This window comes from Procambarus clarkii, chromosome 91 (genome assembly GCF_040958095.1).
Source record: "Procambarus clarkii isolate CNS0578487 chromosome 91, FALCON_Pclarkii_2.0, whole genome shotgun sequence".
Taxonomy (NCBI): Eukaryota; Metazoa; Arthropoda; class Malacostraca; order Decapoda; family Cambaridae; genus Procambarus; species Procambarus clarkii.
In genome coordinates, this window is record NC_091240.1 from 8047426 (window position 1) to 8073392 (window position 25967).

The 25967-nt window shown below is 48.0% G+C and overlaps 1 protein-coding gene across 1 annotated transcript in view; it reads right to left on the reverse strand.

The window, feature by feature from the left end:
• LOC123773826 (uncharacterized) overlaps nt 1-25967 on the reverse strand; it is a gene marked incomplete in the record, with an annotated part of 172177 nt that overhangs the window by 20214 nt on the left and 125996 nt on the right. Inside the window, 3 exon segments of the mRNA XM_069318872.1 lie at nt 3811-3979; nt 11438-11752; nt 14625-14784. Coding sequence (XP_069174973.1) covers nt 3811-3979; nt 11438-11752; nt 14625-14784 — 644 coding nt within the window.

Consider the following 25967-nt stretch of genomic DNA (forward strand, 5'->3'; position numbering starts at 1 on the left):
AGACGTTAGAAAGAATTTTTTCAGTGTCAGAGTAGTAGCCAAATGGAATGCATTAGGAAGTGATGTGGTGGAGGCTGACTCCATACACAGCTTTAAGTGTAGATATGATAGAGCCCAGTAGGCTCAGGAACCTGTACACCTGTTGATTGACCACTGAGAGGCAGGACCAAAGAGCCAGAGCTCAACCCCTGCAAGCACAATTAGGTGAGTACACACACACACACACACACACACACACACACACACACATACACACACACACACACACACACACACACACACACACACACACACACACACACGCAAACACCTAAGAGGCATGAGTTACGAGGAAAGGCTGCGTGAAATGCACCTCACGACACTGGAAGAAAGAAGAGTAAGGGGAGACATGATCCCTACCTACAAAATTCTCAGAGGAATTGATAGGGTAGATAAGGATAAACTGTTTAACATGGGTGATATGCGAACAAGGGAACACAAGTGGAAACTGAGTACCCAAATGAGCCACAGGGACATTAGGCAGAACTTTTTCAGTGTCAGAGTAGTTAACAGATGGAATGCATTAGGCAGTGATGTGGTGGAGGCTGACTCCATACACAGTTTCAAATGTAGATATAATAGAGCCCAGTAGGCTCAAGAATCTGTACACCAGTTAATTGACAGTTGAGAGGCGGGACCAAAGAGCCAGAGCTCAACCCCCTCAAGCACAACTAGGTTGGTTAAAGACCCCCCCCCCCCTTAACAATACACTAGTCTACCAAGATGCATCTTAAGTTCAATATGCTTCCAGGAGTTGGGCCAGAGACAGTGACAAACATTTAGGGTATTTTTCCACCTTCTTGAATACTTGAAAACATATCACATTTTAAACTATAGTGATGCAACACACGAAACACTTTACGCAAAGCTATTTTCGTATTTGTATTACAGTATATAAAATACTTGAATAAGGATCACTGAACGGGTGTTACAATGCATTATAACTAAACACTGGAAACACAAACCGAAACTGTCTCTATTTTCCGCTTGTTACAACTTGTAATAAAGTTGTTACATCTTGGCTTAACGTGTTTATGACGCATTAGAACGTTGTTACAACTTGCTATATTGGTTGTTATAACTGGTTAGGAGGTGTTAAAACTTGTTCGAACGTTGTACCAACGTCGTAGTTTCGGTGTGTGTTTGGCGGAAAATTCTCTCTCTACCTGAGAATATGTTTTGGAGCTGTATGCAATGGAATCGAACTCTCGTCTCGGGTCATCCCCGAGTGAATTAAAGACACGTTAAACCGTCATATGCCACACTACACCACACTATGACACTCATCACAGTCAAACAAGCAGTCATAAAGTTGTCTACCTCACCCCTCACCCTCTCTCTCTCTCTCTCTCTCTCTCTCTCTCTCTCTCTCTCTCTCTCTCTCTCTCTCTCTCTCTCTCTCTTATCATCATCAACTCTCACTTCAACTGTCCTCAATACTTCCACCGGCAACTTACAATCGACATAATTCAGCTCAGACACAGCACTTCAAAGCAATCATACTTATCAGAATACTACTACTACTACTACTACTACTACTAAATAGTAGCAATAAAAAAAAAAAAATAAAATGAAAACAAATAACACTAACCTGAGAGAAAACAAAAACAACACCAACAAGAACAAAACCATTTAATAGGCTTAGATTCCTCCTCCCAGCGACATTAATCTCTCATAGTTAATGAGGGCGTCTTGGCACACCTGGAGGAGCAGGAGGAGGAGGGGGGGGGAGAGAGGGGGAGGGGGGGAGAGAAGGAGAGAGGGGGGGAGGGGGGAGGGGGACACAAACACACCTGGTAATAATTCACTCCAAACCACCCTAAAAACAACGATTTTTACACCATAACGAGACAGGTGAACGAGGCTGAATTATTCTTATCTCGCCAATTACATAACCCCTTTTTAAAATTAAAAAAAAAAAATGGTCAGCTCAAACGAGAATAAAAATGCATCAATTAATTTAATGATACATTGTATAGGTGTGAAAAGTTGACCAGGTGATGTGTTGTTAGGGGGGGGGGGTCCTGTTCACAGGTTAATTACTCTAATTAGCGGTATCTTTAATTATTATTATTATTATTATTATTATTATTATCTTGGCTTAACAATAATTTTATATCCCTTTCATCAATATTATTTTTATTATATTACAATTATTATTCTCATTTTTAGAGTTGCAATTTTATTATTATTATTATTATTTGACGTGTGTGTGTGTGTGTGTGTGTGTGTGTGTGTGTGTGTGTGTGTGTGTGTGTGTGTGTGTGTGTGTGTGTGTGTGTGTGTGTGTGTGTTTACTAGTTGTGTTTTGCGGGGGTTGAGCTTTGCTCTTTCGGCCCGCCTCTCAACTGTCAATCAACTGTTTACTAACTACTTTTTTTTTCCACACCACACACACACACCCCAGGAAGCAGCCTGTTACAGCTGACTAACTCCCAGGTACCTATTTACTGCTAGGTAACAGGGACACTTAGGGTGAAAGAAACTTTGCCCATTTGTTTCTGCCTCGTGCGGGAAACCGTGTGTGTGTGTGTGTGTGTGTGTGTATGTATGTGTGTATGTGTGTGTGTGTGTGTATGTATGTGTGTATGTGTGTGTGTGTGTGTGTGTGTGTGTGTGTGTGTGTGTGTGTGTGTGTGTGTATGTATGTGTGTATGTGTGTATGTGTGTGTGTGTGTGTGTGTGTGTGTGTGTGTGTGTGTGTGTGTGTGTGTGTGTGTGTGTGTGTAATTACCTAAGTGTAGTTACAGGATGAGAGCTACGCTCGTGGTGTCCCGTCTTCCCAGCACTCTTTGTCATATAACGCTTTGAAACTACTGATGGTCTTGGCTATGTATGTGTGAGTGTGTGTGTGTGTGTGTGTGTGTGTGTGTGTGTGTGTGTGTGTGTGTGTGTGTGTGTGTGTGTGTGTGTGTGTGTGCGCGTGTGGGTGTGCGCGCGCTTGTGCGTTCGTAGGTCCAGCTCGTGCGCTAAAGCTTATGTTTCGTTACTCACGTTCCCATTCGTTATATTCATGTATTCATCTAGTATAGATTCATGTTTATCTAATTCACTCACCTCCATGCTGCCTCTAGACTCATCTATCACTCATTTCGATGTGTCTACCTTCTTTGTTCATTCATTCACTCATTATGCTGATCGCTTGTTACTCATCCTACTCAACCCACCCTTTAACTCACCTCCCCCCCCACCCCCGCTCCCTTGAATATACCTACTCACCTCATTTGCTATTTATCTCAGTCACTACAATTTTTACTCATCTTCGGACCGATTTGACCTTCACATATTTACTCACCTGGCCTCGCCCACCTACCCGCCGGACGGCTTACTCACCTGGCCTCGCCCACCTACCCGCCGGACGGCTTACTCACCTGGCCTCGCCCACCTACCCGCCCGACGGCTTACTCACCTGGCCTCGCCCACCTACCCGCCGGACGGCTTACTCACCTGGCCTCGCCCACCTACCCGCCGGACGGCTTACTCACCTGGCCTCGCCCACCTACCCGCCGGACGGCTTACTCACCTGGCCTCGCCCACCTACCCGCCGGACGGCTTACTCACCTGGCCTCGCCCACCTACCCGCCGGACGGCTTACTCACCTGGCCTCGCCCACCTACCCGCCGGACGGCTTACTCACCTGGCCTCGCCCACCTACCCGCCGGACGGCTTACTCACCTGGCCTCGCCCACCTACCCGCCGGACGGCTTACTCACCTGGCCGCGCCCACCTACCCGCCCGACGGCTTACTCACTTGCCCCTCACGTTACTCACTTGGGTACGGTGCTGCTGGCGTTGTGGTAGAGCCGCTTGGTGTGGGACTCGTAAATCTGGAGACGGTATGTCTGGGGCATAGTGGGTGGATCCCCCGGTTGACAGGTCACCCTCACTACCTCCCCTCCAGAACCCGTCAGGTTACAGTTGACAGGTGCTGACGGCGGCGCTGTATAAAGAGGGGAAGGGGGGGAAAGAGATGTTAGTGATGGTTGTGGTGGTGATGGGGGTGGAATGGGGTGTGGAAGGGAGTGGAGGTGGTGATAGGGAGGGGGGTTTAGTCTTTTCATTGCATGCACTGTGTAATATCACCGCTCTCGTCCACAGACAAAACCGTTCCGTAAGTGGACAAAACGACTCGCAGAATGGACAAAACGGGTCTACAGGTGAACAAATCGGCTCCGTAAGTGGACAAAACCGCTCCGTAAGTGGACAAAACGTCTCCGTAAGTGGACAAATCGGCTCCGTAAGTGGACAAAACCGCTCCGTAAGTGGACAAAACCGCTCCGTAAGTGGACAAATCGGCTCCGTAAGTGGACAAAACCGCTCCGTAAGTGGACAAAACCGCTCCGTAAGTGGACAAATCGGCTCCGTAAGTGGACAAAACCGCCCCGTAAGTGGACAAAACCGCTCCGTAAGTGGACAAAACGAAAGGCGACTCCACTCCTTCACAGGTGTTAATGGTTATAACACTCGCGTCGCAAGCGAGAGGACCAGGGTTCGACTTCCAGGCAGAGAGGGATGAAATGAACACCGTTCATTTCACACCCTTCATCAACCCAGTAATTGGGGGGGGGGGACCCGGGTTGTAAATCACTCGGCGATTCGTGCTCCAGGGGAAAGCATGTAGAATGAGAGCTTTAAGCTGAGGCTAAGCTTTTTTTTTTTTTGCAACCCTTAAGCTGTCCCGTCAGTCATTCATATGAGTAACTCACCAGTCACTCACCTGAGTTACCTGAGTCAAGTGAATCCTGTTCCGGACCAATATTTCTGAGTGAATTCCTTTTAACTTGAGTATTTCATTATTTACTGGAGAACAGAGACGAATTTCTCTCTCTCTCTCTCTCTCTCTCTCTCTCTCTCTCTCTCTCTTGAATGAATGAATGAATGAAACACCGAGAGAGAGAGAGAGAGAGAGAGAGAGAGAGAGAGAGAGAGAGAGAGAGAGAGAGAGAGAGAGAGAGAGAGAGAGAGAGAGAGAGAGAGAGAGAGAGAGGGGGGGGGGAGAGACGGGGGGGGGGGGGCAGACCAACCATTCAACATCCCCCACATTAGGATGAGTTTGACCATCACCGGCACTGTGACTCATCATCACTATCACCCTGTCACTATCACTTTTCACCTTCGTTGTTACCATGACTGTCACCATCCAGCCCGTCCTCTCGAGCCGTCACAACGGACAGAGAAAATGACGGACTAAAAATGGTGTCAGTGAGTCGCTGTTATGTATAGAACCCATGTATTTGTCCCTTCAGGCTTTCCGTGTGTGTGTGTGTGTGTGTGTGTGTGTGTGTGTGTGTGTGTGTGTGTGTGTGTGTGTGTGTGTGTGTGTGTGTGTGTGTGTGTGTGAGGAGACGGGTTGCAACATGACTGTCTGTCGTTGCACAACGGCTGCCATAAAGGACACCTAATTATTCCGGACAGGGTGTATGTGTGTGACTTTAATATGACGGCCGCGACCCTAATGCGGTTACTATCGGCCCACTCTCCCTTGATAATACTGGGCTCGTGTGTTGGGTCCGCACTCACACACGCACGCACACACACACACACACACACACACACACACACACACACACACACACACACACACACACACACACACACACACACACACACAGGCATTTAGGATTTAGGAGGCAGTAAGGAGGCATTTAGGGCGCTTTACACTGCCTACGTGAGGCCAGTCTTAGAGTATGCCGCCTCATCATGGAGCCCCCACCTGAAGAAACACATAAGGAAACTGAAAAAGGTTCAGAAGTTTGCAACAAGACTCGTCCCAGAGTTACGAGGGATGGGGTATGAAGAGCGCCTGAAGGAACTGTGCCTTACGACACTAGAAAACAGAAGGGAGAGGGGGGACATGATAGGAACGTATAAAATACTCAGGGGGATTGACAGAGTGGATATAGACGAAATGTTCACACGGAATAGTAACAGAACGAGGGGACATGGGTGGAAGCTTGAAACTCAGATGAGTCAGAGATGTTAGGAAGTTTTCTTTTAGCGTGAGAGTAGTGGGAAAATGGAATGCACTTCAGGAACAGGTTGTGGAAGCAAATACTATTCATAATTTTAAAACCAGGTATGATAGGGAAATGGGACAGGAGTCATTGCTGTAAACAACCGATGGCTCGAAAGGCGGGATCCAAGAGTCAATGCTCGATCCGGCAGACACAAATAGGTGAGTACACACACACACGATCGCGCGCGCGCATGCCCGTACCTTGTCAAGCACAAGATGAAGCTGGAGAAAGTTCAGAGGTATGCCACTAGGTTAGTCCCAGAACTAAGAGGCATGAGTTACGAGGAAAGGCTGCGTGAACTGCACCTCACGTCGTTGGAAGACAAAAGAGTTCGGGGATACATGATCACCACATGCGAAATTCTCAATAGAATTAATAGGGTAGACCAGGATAGATTATTAAGACGGGTGGCACACGCACTAGGGGACACAGGTGGAAGCTGAGTACCCAAATGAGCCACAGAGACATTAGAAAGAACCTTTTCAGTCTTAGAGTAGTTAGTAAATGGAATGCACTAGGAAGTGATGTGGTGGAGGCTGACTCCATACACAGTTTCAAGTGTAGATATGATAGAGCCCAATAGGCTCAGGAATCTGTTCACCAGTAGATTGACGGTTGAGAGGCGGGACCAAAGAGCCAGAGCTCTACCACCCTCAAGCCCAACTAGGTGAGTACAGAACGAATAGTTTCCTAATTCATCGTAAAGAATAGTTAAGCTATAAAACAGCAGTTACAGCAGTTACAGCCGGGGGGGGGGGAGGGGAGGGGGGATAAGGAGGTAAAGTACCACCCCCACCCCCTCACCCCCCACCCCCATCACCACCACCACCACCACCACCACCATCACCTGTCACCCACATACCTCCCCCCCCCCCCTTCGACACAAACATCGAAATATAATGCAAAAGTCGGGTCCCAACATCCCGCCGGCCAATTACCCGCCTCGGCAGGTCTCCCGGAGAGTGTTGCCAACACCTCACACATACGTGAATTAATGAGGAGTAAACCAAGAAGAAGAAAAAAAAATATCATTTTAGATCAGTAATAACTTATATTGGTATGTATAATTCTGGACCAATTATGTTCTTTGGTACATTGTGTGTATATATATACATATATATATATATATATATATATATATATATATATATATATATATATATATATATATATATATATGTATATATGTATATATATATATATATATATATATATATATATATATATATATATATATATATATATATATATATACTTCGGAGGCACCGAAGATGACATAACCCCAACAGTAAGATCCATCACAATCTTCCATTCCCCTGAGCTGTAGGAGACTCGAACAGGTGACCCGCAAGCGTGTGTGTGTGTGAAGCCGCAGCTCTATCGACCGAGCTATTGAGAATAGTTAACAACTTTCATAGCCCATCACAACTTCCACCACAACCCTCCACAACACGACTCAGCCATGAGTAGGACACATTGACCCATGCCTCCCCCATACACCCATGTACTCCCATGCATTTTGGCACTGCAGAAGCAGTTGCCAAACCCATGGGATTCAACCCCATACATGTAACAGAAAGCAGGGCAGCCACAGGTTCGAGGCCCACGTATTAATATCCTTTGGTACTGGGACTAATATATACATTTATACATATCCCATGGTACTGGAACTAATATATACATTCATACATATCCCTTGGTACTGGGACTAATACATATACATTCCTCCATGCTGCAAATGGTCTAAACCACTTCTGTTGAACTTCTTAAAGAAAGACTCGAAGAAAAAAATCAATTGGTAAATGTTTAGAAAGAAACATGTTCAAAGTTATAGCCGGCTTGGAGGGGGGGGGGGTTGAGGTCTGAATATTGAGTGTTCCTCCTCCTCTTACCTCCTGCTTCGTGGCTGTCTTCCTCCTCCTCCTCCTCTTCCTCCTCCAGCTCCGTGGCTGTCTTCCTCCTCCTCCGTGGCTGTCTTCTTCCTCCTCCTCCTGCTGCTCCGTGGCTGTCTTCCTCCTCCTCCAGCTCCGTGGCTGTCTTCCTCCTCCTCCTCCTCCAGCTCCGTGACTGTCTTCCTCCTCCTCCTCCTCCTGCTCCGTGGCTGTCTTCTTCCTCCTCCTCCTCCTCCTCCTCCAGCTCCGTGGCTGTCTTCTTCCTCCTCCTCCTCCTCCAGCTCCGTGGCTGTCTTCCTCCTCCTCCTCCTCCTGCTCCGTGGCTGTCTTCCTCCTCCTCCTCCTCCTCCAGCTCCGTGGCTGTGCGCTGTAAACAGTCACGGAGGAATATTTTACGCATTACGCATAGCGGAGAATATTTCCCCAAGAAGGGCACAGTGATTATCTTGAGGTTATCTTGAGATGATTTCGGGGCTTTAGTGTCCCCGCGGCCCGGTCCTCGACCAGGCCTCCACCCCCAGGAAGCAGCCCGTGACAGCTGACTAACACCCAGGTACCTAACACCCAGGACGCCTCTTATCAGGCGTCTTAGGTTCAGAGGTTCTGAAATGTCTCACAAAACCGGAACACGCTCGACGCAAATCCGTCGACGGAAACAATCTCTCTCAATTGTTTTTTTTTTTACAGATGTGAGCTGTAATTCAGCCCGAGGGAGAAAAAGTATTTTGTCGGGTCAGGATATTCTGCCTTCCAGTGACCTCTTTACACACGCAAACCCTCCCTCACCCCCCCCCCGCACCCCATCTCCCCCCACCCTCTCCCCCACCCATCTCCATCACCCCATCTCCCTCCCACCCTCTCCCCCACCCATCTCCACCACCCTCTCCCCCCACCCTCTCCCCCACCCCAGAACCGTGACAGGTAATCGCAAAATAAATAAGAAACGAGGATACGTGAATTAAGAGATAGAATAACACGCTGTAATTACCGCCTAAGATATTCGTGATTTTGAGCACGTACTCACCTAGTTGTACTCACCTAGTAGTGCTTGCGGGGGTTGAGCTCTGGCTCTTTGGTCCCGCCTCTCAACTGTCATTCAACTGGTGTACAGGTTCCTGAGCCTACTGGGCTCTATCATATCTACATTTGAAACTATGTATGGAGTCAGCCTCCACCACAACACTACTTAATGCATTCTATTTACTAACTACTCTGACACTGAAAAAGTTGTGTGTGTGTGTGTGTGTGTGTGTGTGTGTGTGTGTGTGTGTGTGTGTGTGTGTGTGTGTGTGTGTGTGTGTGTGTGTGTGTGTGTGTGTGTGTGCCAGAGCTCAGGGGCAATAGGCTCACACATATCCTCCAAGGAAACCCACAAGCAGACTCTAAGCACCAACTGCACACAGAGCACAACCCACAGCTCTAAATAAAGGGACTTAAACCTTTACGTAGCACTAAAACTCTAAAAAAAAAAAAATCTTATGCTCTGTGGGGGGTAAACCGGATTTTAAAACCCAGCCATGAGGGGAGGGGGGGGGGAGGGGGATGGAATTGGACCGCGCTGTACTGCAATAAGCAGAGCCCTAAAACCACCTTAACTGCCCTCTAGTGGGTTTCAAGTTGCTTCAAGCGAGCATAACTATCCCTTACTTAACGAGGCAGCCACGAGAGGCTGAGAGGAACAGTCTTGTTCAAAATCTTTTTAATGAGAAGAAAGTCAAAAAGTCGAAAATTACTGAGGGGGAATATATATATATATATATATATATATATATATATATATATATATATATATATATATATATATATATATATATATATATATATATATATATATATATGCATGCGACTGAAAACTCCAACACCCCAGAAGTGACTCGAACCCGGACCATCAGGAGCACAATGCAAATGTGGTAATTAATCGCTTGACCATGAGTGACCGTACAAAAGACGATGGTAGCCGAGGCTCATGTCTTGGCAATACAGGATGGTGTTAAGAACAGTTTTTGTCCCTCCCTTTCCTCCCCACCACCCTACCTCCCTCCCCACCACCACCACTCCCTCCCTCCCCACCACCACCACACCCTCCCTCCCCACCACCACCACTCCCTCCCCACCACCACTCCCTCCCTCCCCACCACCACACCCTCCCTCCCCACCACCACTCCCTCCCTCCCCACCACCACACCCTCCCTCCCCACCACCACTCCCTCCCTCCCCACCACCACACCCTCCCTCCCCACCACCACTAGGACACACTCATACAAGCACGAACAACACTCAAGACAAAATAAATTTTTAGAATTTTCTTCAAGTCCTTCAGAGTGGACATGAGTAGGAGAGAGAGAGAGAGAGAGAGAGAGAGAGAGAGAGAGAGAGAGAGAGAGAGAGAGAGAGAGAGAGAGAGAGAGAGAGAGAGGGGAAGCTCAGGTCCAGGCAGCTCTGAGGTGCAGAATGACTAATGGAACACCGCTTCCTTCTGCTAACTTTCAAATTAAAAAATAAAGCGACGATGTCGTGTTGCAACTGGGAGGGAGAGGAAGGAGGAAGGAGGTGGGGGAGGGAGGAGAGGGAGAGGAGGGGTAGGAGGAAGGGGGATGGAGAGGGGAGGAAGAGATGGAAGGAGTAGTAGGGAGGAGTAAGGATGAAGAATCATGGGGTTAAGAGGAAAAAAGAGAGGTAAATTAGGAATGAGAAGAGGTAGAATAAGGACGAGGATGATGAAGCTGGGACTAAAAATAATGATGATGATAATGAGACAATTCATTATTGTATTATTACCCAGTAATAACACCTGAACAAGCAAACATTACAACCACTCCACATAACATGGCAGAAAACACCAGTAACTACCACTAACAAGGCAATTAAAGGGGGTTAATACCCACACCAATCATGTGAGTATTTAGGAGTGTCGACCTGAGGTAGGGAAGGAGTGAGGGAGGGAGGGAGGGAGTGAGGGAGGGAGTGAGGGAGGGAGGGAGGGAGGGAGCGAAGGAGTGAGGGAGGGAGGGAGGGAGTGAGGGAGGGAGGGAGGGAGGGAAGGAGTGAGGGAGTGAAGGAGTGAGGGAGGGAGGGAAGGAGTGAGCGAGGGAGGGAAGGAGTGAGGGGAGGGAGGGAAGAACGCCAAGCCATTGCGACTATACAGCACTGGGAAAGGGGTCAGGATAAGGATTTGGGATGGGACGGGGGAGAAGAAATCGTGTCTAAGCACTTGTACGGTCGAGGATTGAACTCCGTCCTGCAGGAAGCGAGAAAGAGAGAGAGATAACACAAACTCCATACACTAAGACGGTCCTTTGTGCATGGATTATGTGTTCTTTCATGCAGGTCGGCGTTCAATCCCCGACCATCCAAGTGATTGGGCCACCATTCCTTCCCCCCGTCCCATCCCAAATCCTTATCCCGACCACATCCAAGTGCTACATAGTCGTAATGGCTTGGCGCTTCCCCCTGATAAAACAAAATGTCGGTCGTGGGCCCCATACTCACCAGGCTTCATGACGGCCACCACACAGGGCGTGGCCTGCCGACCCACTGTGTTCTCCGCCCAACACTGCAGGGCCCCAAGTTGGTTGTTGGGCCCTACCTCCGTCACGTTGTCGCGCGGCACCGTGAAGTTCACACTCGACGACGCCCCCAGCGAGTTGACGTGGGAGGGCACCACGCGCCGCGAGTACGAGGTGGTCACCCACACCCACGAGAAGTGGATGGGCGTGTGGGGGGACGCCTGCACGCGACACTGGGCCGTCACCGTGGCGCCGGGCTCCGCCCACACGTCCTTGGCCAGGGCGCATACCGGGGCATCTGCGGGCGGGAGCGTCCTAGTGGGTTATATCTGGCTATTGTCTATATATATATAGATATGAGAGAGAGAGAGAGAGAGAGAGAGAGAGAGAGAGAGAGAGAGAGAGAGAGAGAGAGAGAGAGAGAGAGAGAGAGAGAGAGAGAGAGAGAGAGAGAGAGAGAGAGAGAGAGAGAGAGAGAGAAAAATAGACAGAGAGAGAAAATAGACAAAGAGAAAATATACAGAGAGAGAAAATTGACAAAGAGAAAATATACAGAGAGAGAAAATAGACAGAGAGAGAGAAAATAGACAGAGAGAGAGAAAATAGACAGAGAGAGAAAACAGACAGAGAGAAAATAGACAAAGAGAAAATATAAAGAGAGAGAAAATAAACAGAGAGAGAAATAGAGAAGGGTACACAGAAAACTGACACATATACAATTAAACAAACAGATGACTCAAATCTACGGTAATCCCCATCCACATTTCATTATCTCGCTCGCGTAATAAATATATATATCCAGTATACATAAGAACATTTCCAAATTACAACGCAATACATTCCCTACGTGACTATGTGTACCTAGGACCTCCCTGACACCTATCCAGTTATACGTTGATTTAAGTGTACATGGGACTCTGATGGCGGTCCTGTCACTCGTATACAGGACACACACATTGAGCTCTATACACGCCGCGCTCAATTGTTAATACCGGAGTGAGAAAATCTCAGAAACATAGGACCCCGTTTCCAAACTCACAGGAGCACTTTCAGATTCACAGGAGCAGTTGGTGAGTTAGTTACAGGAGTATGAACACTTGATAGGTTAGCAGTTAAACAACAGTCATTCCACAGAATCCCATGAACTTGTTACTTAAGTTACTTGTACTCTTATAATCTACCAGAAATACTTAAAACTACCCGGAACACTCATAAAACTAAATAGCTTAAATGATCTATAAATGACTAAGCTTTAAATGAAAACTACAACGATCACTCATAAACTACAAACGATCACTCAAACTACCGTGAACATTCAGAAACTATTATAGAAATCACAAACTCATAAGAACTCTTATTACAAATTTCCAGAAATACTTATAAACTCACAAGGAAATAAAAACAAAAGAGGGGGATAACAAGTTCTCAAAAACTCACACAGACTCACAATGTTGGCAAACTCCTTCCAAGACTTAAAAGACACGTTCAAAAAAGACTAAAATTCCCTTAAAAAAAGGGTTGTTATGAACACAGGATAACAGAAGACAGAGTAATTATGAGGAGAATATCCCTATATACCGCATAGAAAGGGATTAAGAGGACAAGGAGCTGGAACAGAAGCACGCAGCGATCGGAGCCACGCTGGCTTCAATCCCTTTGGACCATCGGGGATCGAACGCCTGCCCTGTAAGCAGCACGGCCGTCGCTTTAAAGACCTGCAGTCGTTACTGGATTGGAATCCCGCACACTCACCAAATGAATAAGAAAAAAGTCATTTACAAATTCAACATTTGACAGGAGAAAGGGAAAGGGGGGGGGGGTGAGAGGAAGAGAGAGAGGCAAGGAGAGAAGGAAGGGAAAGAGTGAGGGAGTGAAGGAAGGAGAGAGTGAGGGGAGAGAGAGAGTGAGGAGAGGAAAAATACTGCTAACAGACGCTTATAAAGTTTATGGTAATGTCCTGAGAAATCTTTATGAAAATATGTTAATAGAAAATTTCTAGGACTCAGAGAGAACCTCTCCTCTGTCACAGAAAGTCTTCAAGACTCATTGAGAGCTTCATCCAGAATTCACAGAGGCTTCTAGAGCTCACAGACGGGCCCCTAGAATTAATAGAGGTCCCTTGGGACTCGTACAAAGGGTCTTCGCGACTCAGAGCTTCTAGGGGTCACAGTTAAAACACTGGGATTTCGATGAGTCCATTGGTACTCATGGAAGAATTCCTGGGATCACACAGAGTTTTCAGGGCTCCTTGGGGGTCTTTAGGACTCCCAGAGGATCTTCAGTGCTCACAGAGGGCCTCCAGAATTCACAGTGTCCTAGGACTTGCATAGGATACCAGGACTCACAGAATGACTCCATGAGTCACAAAGAGCCCTCGGAGCTCATAGAAGGCCTTCCAGGATTCACAGAGAGTTTTGGGGACTCACAGAGAGCTTCCAAAAGATATAGAAGGTCCTTCGGGCTCACAGATGGCCTCAAGAGCTCATATAGGACCTCCAAGACCTACAGAGGACCTCCAGTATTCACAGAGGATCGACTATTGAGAGTCACAGAAGGTCCATTGTACTCAGAAAGGGCTTACCCGGATCCACAGAGGGTATTCCGGATTTACACAGGGCCCCCAAAGACTTACAGACATTCTCCAGGGGGAAAAACAAGAAGATGTTCAAGACTCAGAAAATGTGAGTGGGCATTAAGGCTGAAAGAGAAACACAGACTCTCAAAAAACACTGCCACAGCTCAGGGACTCTCAGAAGACACTCACAGACGGCTCCCACAGCTTACGGACTCTCAGAAGACACACTCAGACGGCTCCCACAGCTTACGGACTCTCAGAAGACACTCACAGACGGCTCCCACCGCTCACGGACTCTCGGAAGACACACTCAGACGGTTCCCACAGCTTACGGACTCTCAGAAGACACTCACACACGGCTCCTACAGCTTACGGACTCTCAGAAGACACTCACAGACGGCTCCCACAGCTTACGGACTCTCAGAAGACACTCTCAGCCGGCTCCCACAGCTTACGGACTCTCAGAAGACACTCACAGACGGCTCCCACAGCTTACGGACTCTCAGAAGACACTCACAGACGGCTCCCACAGCTTACGGACTCTCAGAAGACACAGACGGCTCCCACAGCTTACGGACTCTCGGAAGACACTCACATAGAACGGTGATGTTGACGGGAGGACTGGTGCCCGCGCCCTCGCTATTGGTGGCCCTGCAGGAGTACTCGCCGGCCTGAGTCCGCCGGACTCTGTTGAGTACCAGGTTGTTTCCGTTGACCAACACGCGCGCCATCTTGTCTTGGTGCACCTCGATCCCCTGTTGGCGTGGGGAGGAGTGGGTTAGTGGTGAACAGCTGGCTTAGGTTGACGGGGGGTTGGGTGGGTTGGTGGGTGAACAGCTGGCTTAGGTTGACGAGGGGCTGGGTGGGTTAGTGGTGAACAGCTGGCTTAGGTGGACGGGGGGCTGGGTGGGTTAGTGGTGAACAGCTGGCTTAGGTGGACGGGGGGCTGGGTGGGTTGGTGGTGAGGGTCCTTCGGGCTCACAGATAGCCTCAAGGGCTCATATAGGACCTCCAAGACCTACAGAGGACCTCCAGTATTCACAGAGGATCGACTATTCATTCTTATAGGTTGTCGGGGGCTTGGGTGGGTTGGTGGGGATCAGCTGGCTTAGGTGGACGGGGGGTTTGGTGGGTTGGTGGTGAACAGGTGGCTTAGGTTGACGGGGGGCTGGGTGGGTTGGTGGTGAACAGCTGGCTTAGGTGGACGGGGGGCTGGGTGGGTTAGTGGTGAACAGCTGGCTTAGGTGGACGGGGGGCTGGGTGGGTTAGTGGTGAACAGCTGGCTTAGGTTGGCGTGGGGAGGAGTGGGTTAGTGGTGAACAGCTGGCTTAGGTTGACGGGGGCTGGGTGGGTTAGTGGTGAACAGCTGGCTTAGGTTGACGGGGGGTTGGGTGGGTTAGTGGTGAACAGCTGGCTTACGTTGACGGGGGTCTGGGTGGGTTGGTGGGGATCAGCTGGCTTAGGTTGACGGGGGGCTGGGTGGGTTGGTGGGGATCAGCTGGCTTAGGTTGATTGGGGACTGGGTGGGTTAGTGGCGAACAGCTGGCTTAGGTTGACGGGGGCTGGGTGAGTTAGTGGTGAACAGCTGGCTTAGGTTGACGGGGGCTGGGTGGGTTGGTGGGGATCAGCTGGCTTAGGTGGACGGGGGGCTGGGTGGGTTGGTGGGGATCAGCTGGCTTAGGTGGACGGGGGGCTGGGTGGGTTGGTGGGGATCAGCTGGCTTAGGTTGACGGGGGCTGGGTGGGTTGGTGGGTGAACAGCTGGCTTAGGTTGACGGGGGGCTGGGTGGGTTGGTGGTGAACAGCTGGCTTAGGTGGACGGGGGCTGGGTGGGTTGGTGGTGAACAGCTGGCTTAGGTTGACGGGGGGCTGGGTGGGTTGGTGGTGAACAGCTGGCTTAGGTTGACGGGGGCTGGGTGGGTTAGTGGTGAACAGCTGGCTTAGGTTGACGGGGGTTGGGTGGGTTAGTGGTGAACAGCTGGCTTAGGTTGACGGGGGGCTGGGTGGGTTGGTGGGGATCAGCTGGCTTAGGTTGACGGGGGGCTGGGTGGGTTAGTGAGGATCAGCTGGCTTAGAATGACGAGTTTGGGGGTAGTTGATGTACACATTAATAAATGTGTGAATGTTTATTCAATGACCTGGAGAGAGAGAGAGAGAGAGAGAGAGAGAGAGAGAGAGAGAGAGAGAGAGAGAGAGAGAGAGAGAGAGAGAGAGAGAGAGAGAGAGAGAGAGAGAGAGCGCAAGAACAAACACGTTTAAATTTAGTAAACAAATAAATTATTGTAAGTAGGCAAATACACATGAGTTTACCATCCGCTGAAGAAAATAAAACCGATAATTCCTGTACCGATAATTCCTACACCAATAATGCCTATACCAATAATTCCTATACCAATAAAACTTTGGAGGAATTTAGGACTCCAGCATTACTTCTTACATCAGAAAAAAAAGACTTCCAAAATAAATTAATTTTCTTGGCAGAGGAGGAGACGAAAAACGACAAATCAATAACTCAAATGAAACCATTATAAGAAATTAATGCTATATTTTTATACAATTATTATATACATCTGTCAATTGCAATCCAACAATTACAATTTTGAGGACAGGTCTCATTCCACCAGCATCATTTCATCTCCCGTGTGTTCCACAGCATCATCCCATCCCCCGTGTGTGTTCCACAGCAGCATCCCATCTCCCGTGTGTGTTCTACAGGAGCATCCCATCCCCCGTGTGTGTTCTACAGCATCATCCCATCAGAGTAGATGCAAGCGACGGGGCTACGAGGTTATCCCCCGTGGTTAGACCATCACGCACAAACACTAACTACACCAACTGCCGAATGCAAATTGCAGGTTGAATACATGCCATGCATATGTATGACTATGTGTATGAGTGTGTATGAGTGTGTTCAAGGGAGTATATCACTACCTGCTTCTCACTCCAGCAATCACCACAGATGGTAGAGTGGAGCATCTGCCTGAGATCACGGTGGGATTAGTGCTGAAGTAGTGGTGCTTCCTGGTGAGTGGGAGATTGGTGATGCTGAGAGCTCAGTGATGGTGAGTGAGAGTTTGGTGATGGTGAGTATAAGTTTGAGAGAGAGAGAGTGAGAGCTTGTTGACAGTGAGATGGGGGAGCTTGATGATAGTGAACGGGAATTTATTGAGCGATAGAAAGTTGCTTGATAATGCATTAATCTACCGTAATTAGATTCCGTAATCTACCGTATTAGTTTTAATATTCAGTTACTTTCTCCTCTTCTTCTTCCTGTGTCCTTTCTTTCTGTTACCCTCTCCCTTTCTATACCCCTTTCCTTCCTATGCCCCTTCCTTCCTATCTCCACCTCCCTTCCTATCCCCCTCCTTCCCACCCTCGTTCAGTGTCGAGTTCATGCCCTTCAATCTCAATTCCACGGGTAATTTCTTCATCCACTTCTGTACCACTAACTACGAAACAATGGCCTGTAATCGCCCCTAACCGCTCACGCCTAATATCAACGAAATGACACGAAAATTACAGCCGCTATTTACGCCTGCAGAGTTCAACTCCAGCCACAGAAAATGGGGAGGTTGTAAACATTGCACAGAAAACGAGGAACTGGTATCCCATCTTACATACCAGGCTTCGTCTTTCACCATTTTTCATCCCCACTTCTCTGCATTTTCACGATGAATGAAAGGGGGGGGGGGGACTAGGGGAGTGTGGTTTCTAATCTTGGTGGATTAGGTGGCCTACTGATTAGGAACCGGACTGATTAGGTGGACTGATTAGGAACCGAGGCTTCGATGTATCTAAGTGGGGGTATCTATAATCAACCAATCAACCAGGGGGGGATTAGAAAAGAACGGATTTTGAATCTGACCTCTTATTAGCCATTTTTTTAATTTGACCTCAGGCTGGAGGTAAGTAAGTAACGAGGCAGCAGATCTATTGGTTTTAGCAAGAACTAGCCTTTGAAACTAGGGTCTGCAGCTGACTTATGTTACTAGTCTCTGTGAGTAGGGCACTGCCTGTGCCACCTGACTGCCCGAGGAACCAGCTGGTGGGATCATCAGACGACAGCTGGCTGTGAAGGGAGGGAGGGAGGTAGGTAGGTAGGTAGGTGAGGAGGGTGCAAGTGAAGCAGGTAGGAAGATAGATTGAGAGGGTGATACGCACATTTGTGGGGAGGGAGGGGGAGAGAGAGAGGGGGGGCATATGAACGTAGGTAGATAGAGAGAGAGAAGAAGAGGAGAAGAGATAGAGCGATGGATGAAGCTAAGAGGGAATTATGAAGGTACCTGGACATTCAACAATCAGCAAAGAGTTCAGTTACTCTCAAACACTCAAGACGTTGCCTTGTATATTTCCTTTCACTCAACGACAGCAATGAACAGGATGTCACAAGGAAATCACCAGTCTTGTCCTGAAATTGATAGCACTTGACGTGGCTTAAGAATAGGAACTTGAAGGAGGTAAAATTTTGTTGGACGTTGAAGCGTTGAAGAGATCTGACGTGGTCAATGGGATTTTAAACGTTGAAATAGTTCGATGGTTCTTAAAGCTGAGAATTCGAAATGTTTCCCTTAACTTGGGGTTAAGGAGTTGAACTGACCAGGATTTATGGAGTGAAGGAGTTGAACTGACCAGGATTTATGGAGTGAAGGAGTTGAACTGACCAGGATTTATGGAGTGAAGGAGTTGAACTGACCAGGATTTATGGAGTGAAGGAGTTGAACTGACCAGGATTTATGGAGTGGAGGATTTGACACGACCTGGATTAAAAGGAGTTGAAAGATTTAAAACAAAACATAAGTAATTGGGAAAGGATGAGAGAGTTCAGACTCCTGATATGCGCACTCTCAGAGACTCAAACACCACCAGGTTAGCGCAGGTTTCCGACCAAATGGTTGAGGTCCGCGCTGCGCGAACTGCGACCCTTGGGTCACTGGGGAGCGTGGTCTCAAGAGTAAGGGTCTATATAGGGCCGAGTAGGGCAGAGGACAGGGCGTGAGTGAATCGTAACGGGACCTAATAGAGTACAGGGAGTGACTGCACTCTGAGGAATCGCAGCGTGACGAAGTTGAGAGTGACGGGGCGGGAAGTGACACACTTGTGTACTTCAATTGTTCATAAATTCGCCAAATATTTTGAAATATAAATAATTCAAAACAACTTGAGGAAGATAAAGGAAAGCAAGGACACCCAAGGACACCCAAGGACACCCAAGGACACGCAAGGACACGCAAGGACACTTGTTTACACCCTAAAACAACAGCATAAGGGTCCAGTGTGCCCAGTTAACAGGTCCGAGCAGAGCACAAGCCTGGCACCTTCTAAGTCCTCGGTGTCATATTAACAGTATAACAAAGAATTTCTTGTAAGAAAACTGCGCATATATCCCCTAGGGAACACTATACTGTCAAGAAATCCTCCTCATTACCTTATGTAATGCTCCTCTTGGCCCGCGGGCAGAAGCCACCGAACTCATCCAAAGGCAATCTTCAAGTCTGTTAGTCTGTCTCGTATCCTTTGGCCAGAATATGGCTTACGTAAGCCACATTCACCATCTACTCTCTCCGAGTCGACACAACATGCAATCCTTTTTGCCCTGAAGGCAATATACGAGTGGAATAAAGTCAAAAAGTATATTGAAGAATATTAAGGAAAGAGGCACACCGTATTTGGAACTCCGGGAGGAAAAAAACAAAATATGCCTTGATGCAAATTCGTGCCGGGAACTGTCGTAATATGCAAATTCTGGCGATCATATCAGCGGTGATCGCGGTGTTTACGGTGGACCGGCCGGCCACGCCACGGCCCCTACCCCCCTCCCCATTGGACATATTTACACCAGTTCGCGCCACGCCACCTCCGCCCCAAACGCCCACGGACCCACGGCTCATATTCCCCGCCCATTGTCGCGAACGAATGAAGTGCGGCGGAGCAGCTTCTGTGTATCGGAGCGGGTGATCTCTCCTCGCCAGCCTCCCTCAGACCACTCCTTTGATGAAAAATTTGGCTTCGGATGGCCTGAGACGAGGTGGTTCGTATTGGACTTCTCTCCCCCCCCCTCCAACCTCCCCCCCCCCCCAACATCATATGACCTTTTCTTCACCCACTTCCCCAGTTCCCCCTTTCTCCAATATCCCCCCCCCCCTCCTCTCCCCCCACACCTCTCTATTTTAACGATGTTCTCCAACTGTTGAACGAGATTAATATATTTATTCCCCTTTACTAGAGCGATGAATTGTAATTACTATTACGAGACTATCAGAGACACCCCCCCCCCCCTATCACAAAGATAATAGGACTGGGCGAAGAGGTATTCAAGTCATTAAACCACGTATAAACACCTTCAATGACCACTTAACATTACACTCATTAAGTCTAAATCCCCCTTAAGTGTGTGTGTGTGTGTGTGTTCTTCGATTCCTCTCACTATAGCTCATGGGTTCAAGTGGTCCATGAGTGCCTTGAGTTTAATTACGGGCTATTCATGCCCGTGCCACCTCTTAGGTGGCTTAATCTTCATCAAACACTCTTGAGTTTAACGACAACAAAACCGCCTTTCAAGATTATATACAAATGAGGCTCTCTGGAAGGATTGGAAGGATTATTGTGCTTAGCCAATCAGTGTAGTGGGTGGTGCTGGCTGTGATGGCCTGCGTGTCTCACCTCTGAGCTTGCTGTTAGATTGGTATAAACGGTTGGATTGGGTAAGGGTACAAATGTATTGAATAATTATTCTGATTGGGCTGTTAAAAGGTGGTGGTGGTGGTGGTGGTGTTGGTGGTGGTGGTGGTGATGGTGGTGGTGGTGGTTATGGTGGTGGTTATGGTGGTGGTGGTTATGGTGGTGGTTATGGTGGTGGTGGTGATGGTGGTGGTGATGGTGGTAGTGGTAGGTGGTAGGTGGTGATGATGGTGGTGGTGGTGATGGTCATCTTGAGGTTATCTTGAGATGATTTCGGAACTTAGTGTCCCCGCGGCCCGGTCCTCGACCAGGCCTTCACCCCCCAGGAAGCAGCCCGTGACAGTTAACTAACTCCCAGGTACCTATTTCTGCTAGGTAACAGGAGCATCAGGGTGAAAGAAACTCTGCCCATTGTTTTTCGCCGGCGCCTGGGATCGAACCCGGGACCATAGGATTACGCGTCCAGTGTTCTGTCCGCTCAGCCACCGGCTCCCGTCATAGTGGTAAAGTAGTACTTACCTAAGAGTAACTACGTAGAAGTGAGGTCTAGCTCTGTATGCCCCGCCTAGTGTGGCCTTGTTGGACCCGTTAGGTTATAATTTAACTGTCCTGATGTCTGATTTCTGAGAAAGAATTTGAAATTTGAATTTGAATTTGATTTGAATTTGAATTTGAGGTGGCTTCCACAACTTCTTTCAGTGAATTGCAATTGTTGACAGCCCGTACTGAGTACGAGTATTTTCCTGCATTTCCTGCTTCCATTAATGTCCTCTTCTCCTGCATTCTCTCAATTGAAATAGGCAGTATTTGCCCACCTTGTTTATTCCCCCTAGTATCTCGTATGTTGCGATCATATCCCATTTTGTTTCTTCTCACCCTAGGATTTTAAAATTTAGTTCCCTTTACCTCTTCTTGCAGCTTAGCTCCATTAATTCTTAACTTTTTAAATTTATACTTTGTGCTTAACAGCGCGCGAATTTCGGGCTGGCGCTGAAATGTCAGTATTAGGCTGACTCAGGTTGTACACATTGTCTTATATAGTTTTTATTTAGGCTTTTTTATGCCGTTATTTAGGCCGTACTAATATTTGCCAAGTTCCAATATGCTGCGAACGTCACCCTGTTTACGTGTGCCTCTGGTGCTGGTGTTCGGATTTTATCCAGTTCGAAATTGTTTTCTCTTCCCGGTTCATGTGGTTGTCTTCTCCTAATAGTGTAGATTCCTCTTGGTCCTTAGCTTATCAGCGAGTTATCTCATAACTCCTTTATCCTATTTCCAGCTTAATTACATTACACATGTTGTGATTGAACTCTACCAACCCTTCGTCTACCCACGGCTGGAGGATTACCTAACACTCCAGGAAGACCTTATAAACACCCGCAGTCCTTCTCGGGTGCTCACGTTCTCGTCGGCATTATGGCGTCTGAAAACCGTCACACGAACGAAATCCCGCCCCTCGGGTAGATCATTCACGTCAATTACAAACAGCAGTGGTCCCAGGACAGAGCCTTGAGGGACACTCCACTCGTTACATCCCTCTAGTTAGACGCCTCTCTGTTGACTGTTATTATCTGTGTTTAACTCTCGTTACATCTCTCTAGTTAGACGCCTCTCTGTTGACTGTTATTATCTGTGTTTAACTCTCGTTACATCTCTCTAGTTAGACGCCTCTCTGTTGACTGTTATTATCTGTGTTTAACTCTCGTTACATCTCTCTAGTTAGACGCCTCTCTGTTGACTGTTATTATCTGTGTTTAACTCTCGTTACATCTCTCTAGTTAGACGCCTCTCTGTTGACTGTTATTATCTGTGTTTAACTCTCGTTACATCTCTCTAGTTAGACGCCTCTCTGTTGACTGTTATTATCTGTGTTTAACTCTCGTTACATCTCTCTAGTTAGACGCCTCTCTGTTGACTGTTATTATCTGTGTTTAACTCTCGTTACATCTCTCTAGTTAGACGCCTCTCTGTTGACTGTTATTATCTGTGTTTAACTCTAAGTACTTCCTTACACAGTGTCTTCAGAGTTCCTCCCAAACCATCTTTGTCCATCTTGTGCCCCAGCCTCTCACAAGGAAGGAGGAGGGAATGATCAGGAGGGGAAAGCGCCAAGCCATTACGACTATATAGCACTACAAAGGGGTCAGGATAAGGATTTAGGATGCAACAGGGGGGCGAAGGGGGGTTAGGGAATCACGAGGAACATCAACAAATGATCTGAGAAAATCTATGAAGAAGAAATCCCCCCCCCCCCTCTTGCTTTAATTTGACATAATTGTGTCACAGAACTCGATCAAGTTTATCCAACGTGAACGTTTCCCCCTTCTACGTCTCGACGCTTCACGTCTGTAACAACGTTTATCCACTCCGGCTGGATAAACTGAAGTGCATAAACAGGATAAACAGTAGAGAGGATTGTCATCCTCTCTACTGTCTCCATCACCCTACAGGAAACACTTGCCGGCGGTACAAGTGGAAGAGGTACTTTTTGGTAGCGTCTGCCGATAACCGGAAGGGTCGTGTACCTCAAGTGAGTAACCGAGATGTTACAAAAATTAAGATACGACGAAACTCCTGGTGAGAGAAGGCGATCCCCAGAATGACTGAGAGATGGAAGGAGGCATAGTGAAGGCAGAGAGGGAAGGAGGGAGAGAGGGAGGGAGGGAGAGATGGAGGGAGAGAAGGAGGGAGGGGTGTAGGACTGACAATAACATATCGAGCCCCGGGAGGCACCGGTCAAGAAGACAAACGCAGACGCTCAACTGCGAGGCATTTTGCGCTGACGATCCCGACGTTAATTGTGATGTATTGGTCTCTGGCAGCCACGACTTGACCAGCAGAGAGCAGAGGGTGAGAGCAGAGGGTGAGAGGACAGGGTGAGAGCAGAGGGTGAGAGCAGAGGGTGAGAGCAGAGGGTGAGAGGAGAGGAGAGGAGAGGAGAGGAGAGGAGAGGAGAGGAGAGGAGAGGAGAGGAGCGGACACGACTGGACAGGAGACGAGAGGAGACGGAAAGGGTGAGAGGAGAGGGTGAGAGGAGAGAGAGAGAGGAGAGAGAGAGAGGAGAGGGAGAGAGGAGTGAGAGAGAGGAGAGGGTGAGAGGTGAGAGACCGGAGATAACGAGTGAGACAATTAGAGGGTCCGAACAAAACGAGCGAGACAAGGAGACTGAACGAAGAAGACCACAAACATGAAGATAAAAGAATGTGTTTGATGAAAGGAGAAGTGGTGGAAAGGAGTACGAAGCAGGAAGTGAAAAGTGTGGAGAGAAGTTATTTTCCACATGAACACTCTTCACAAGAAGAGCCTCTTCATCAGCCTCTCAGGATCGAGGCCAACATCTTGTAATATTTCTTTAGTCCTGTCCTCCTTGGCGTCTAGTTAAAGCCTCCTCATTACCAGCTATAAGGGCCATTCATGCCAGTGCCACCTCTTGGGAGTCATAATCTTCACCCATCAATCAGTCAAATCAGCTATAGGGACATTGGGTCCTGTCAAGTATACCTAATTAGTAACATGACCTGATAAAGAATCTTATTTTGGTCTCCCTTGTTATAGAGAGATGTGAGAGGATATTGGAATAGGTATTCTGACCTCTTGACCCCAAAATGTGATATCGGGTCATCGAGTGCCACATTTAGTTGCTGTCTTTAGCCAATTAAAAAGAGGCCTGCGGTTGTTTCATAAATGTGATTGGTGTTCAAGCTTTCCCAGAACCATCCACTTTCATCACTATCATTACACCTTCCTGCCATGGCTGCCTAACTACCCCCTCCCCCTCCCCCATCACTGTCATAATCAACTCCCAGCATCACTATTCTCATCAAGATTCATCATTTATTCTTTCACTCTCTAGCTCTCATGCTTATGATAACCCCCCTTTCCATTACCACTACACCCACCCTCTCTCTCTCTCTCTCTCTCTCTCTCTCTCTCTCTCTCTCTCTCTCTCTCTCTCTCTCTCTCTCTCTCTCTCTCTCTCTCTCTCTACAAAACCTCGCCCCCTTCCATAACCCGGCCTCTCAGCCCTCCCACTCACCGCCCCTTCCACCAAAGAGCCATATAACAGCCCCCCGGGGCAAAACAAGGCCCCACGTGCCTTTGTTTACACTCCCCGCCCAACGTAAACAAACCCTCAGCTGTTACCTCCCACAGATGATCACACTCACTCTCACAGAGGCCCTGATACTCTTCTTCCTTCCTTTCCCAAGGCCGAGGCACCACGACAGCCTGAAGGGAAGATCGGGCCGCCTGGCGAAGCTACGCCTGACTAGTACTCACCTCGGAGATGGAACAGATCAGCGAAGCAACACGAATGGAAGAGGAAATGGAAGAGGGAGGGCAGGACGAGAAGGGTAGAAAGGGTTCGCTGCTCAGCTGTTGTTTCCATCCCGAATCTCCGTGGATATTTGTATCCAAGACGGATTCTCGCTATTAGTGATTCCCTCCTGCGGCTTCCTCCCCTTCGTCCATAATGATTGGGATTGCCAGCTAGAACCATGTTGTACCATCGTACAGATTCACTAGTTTGTTCCTCTGTCCTCCTTTCCTCAGTTACCTTGTCACGGTGATGTTCCCTGACAATACCTTTAATTTGTACAAGAGTCTTGGGTACGAAGTCTTCAATATGGTCTCCTTCAGCGCCTTCAGCAACCAGCACATCTCGTTCATTTCCACAGATTCCGACATGGGAGGGGATCCGGAAGAATGTTGACCAGACCACACACTAGAAGGTGAAGGGACGACGACGTTTCGGTCCGTCCTGGACCATTCTCAAGTCGATCCGGAAGAATTCTGATCACTCATCCCTGATTATTTAGTACTCTCACAGCTCTCTTGATTTCAGCGACTATCACTGGGGGTTTCTGTACCAAGGAATCTAAATGCGTTAACAATGGCAATTAGCTCAAGATGCGTTGAGGAGGCATAGTTCTCAATACTTGCTTTTTCTTCATTTTCAAAGACATTATTCGTAATTACAATGTATGCTGCTCTCAGCCCTGCCATTGGTAGGATTAGATGAACCATACCTTCAGGTGCTTCCGGGGCTTAGTGTTCCCGCGGCCCGGTCGTCGACCAGGCCTCCCTGATCTAATTCATTTCTGGCTACTTTAATTCATTTCCTCAAGATCCTTATGTCTCGTTTCTTGTGGAATCATGGTGGACTTTTTTCGTTGTCATCTCGTTTGTAATAACCTTATAGTCGGAGTGCCAACCAGAGTGCCATCAAGCCATAGTGCCTTTCAGCCAGAGTGCCATCAAGC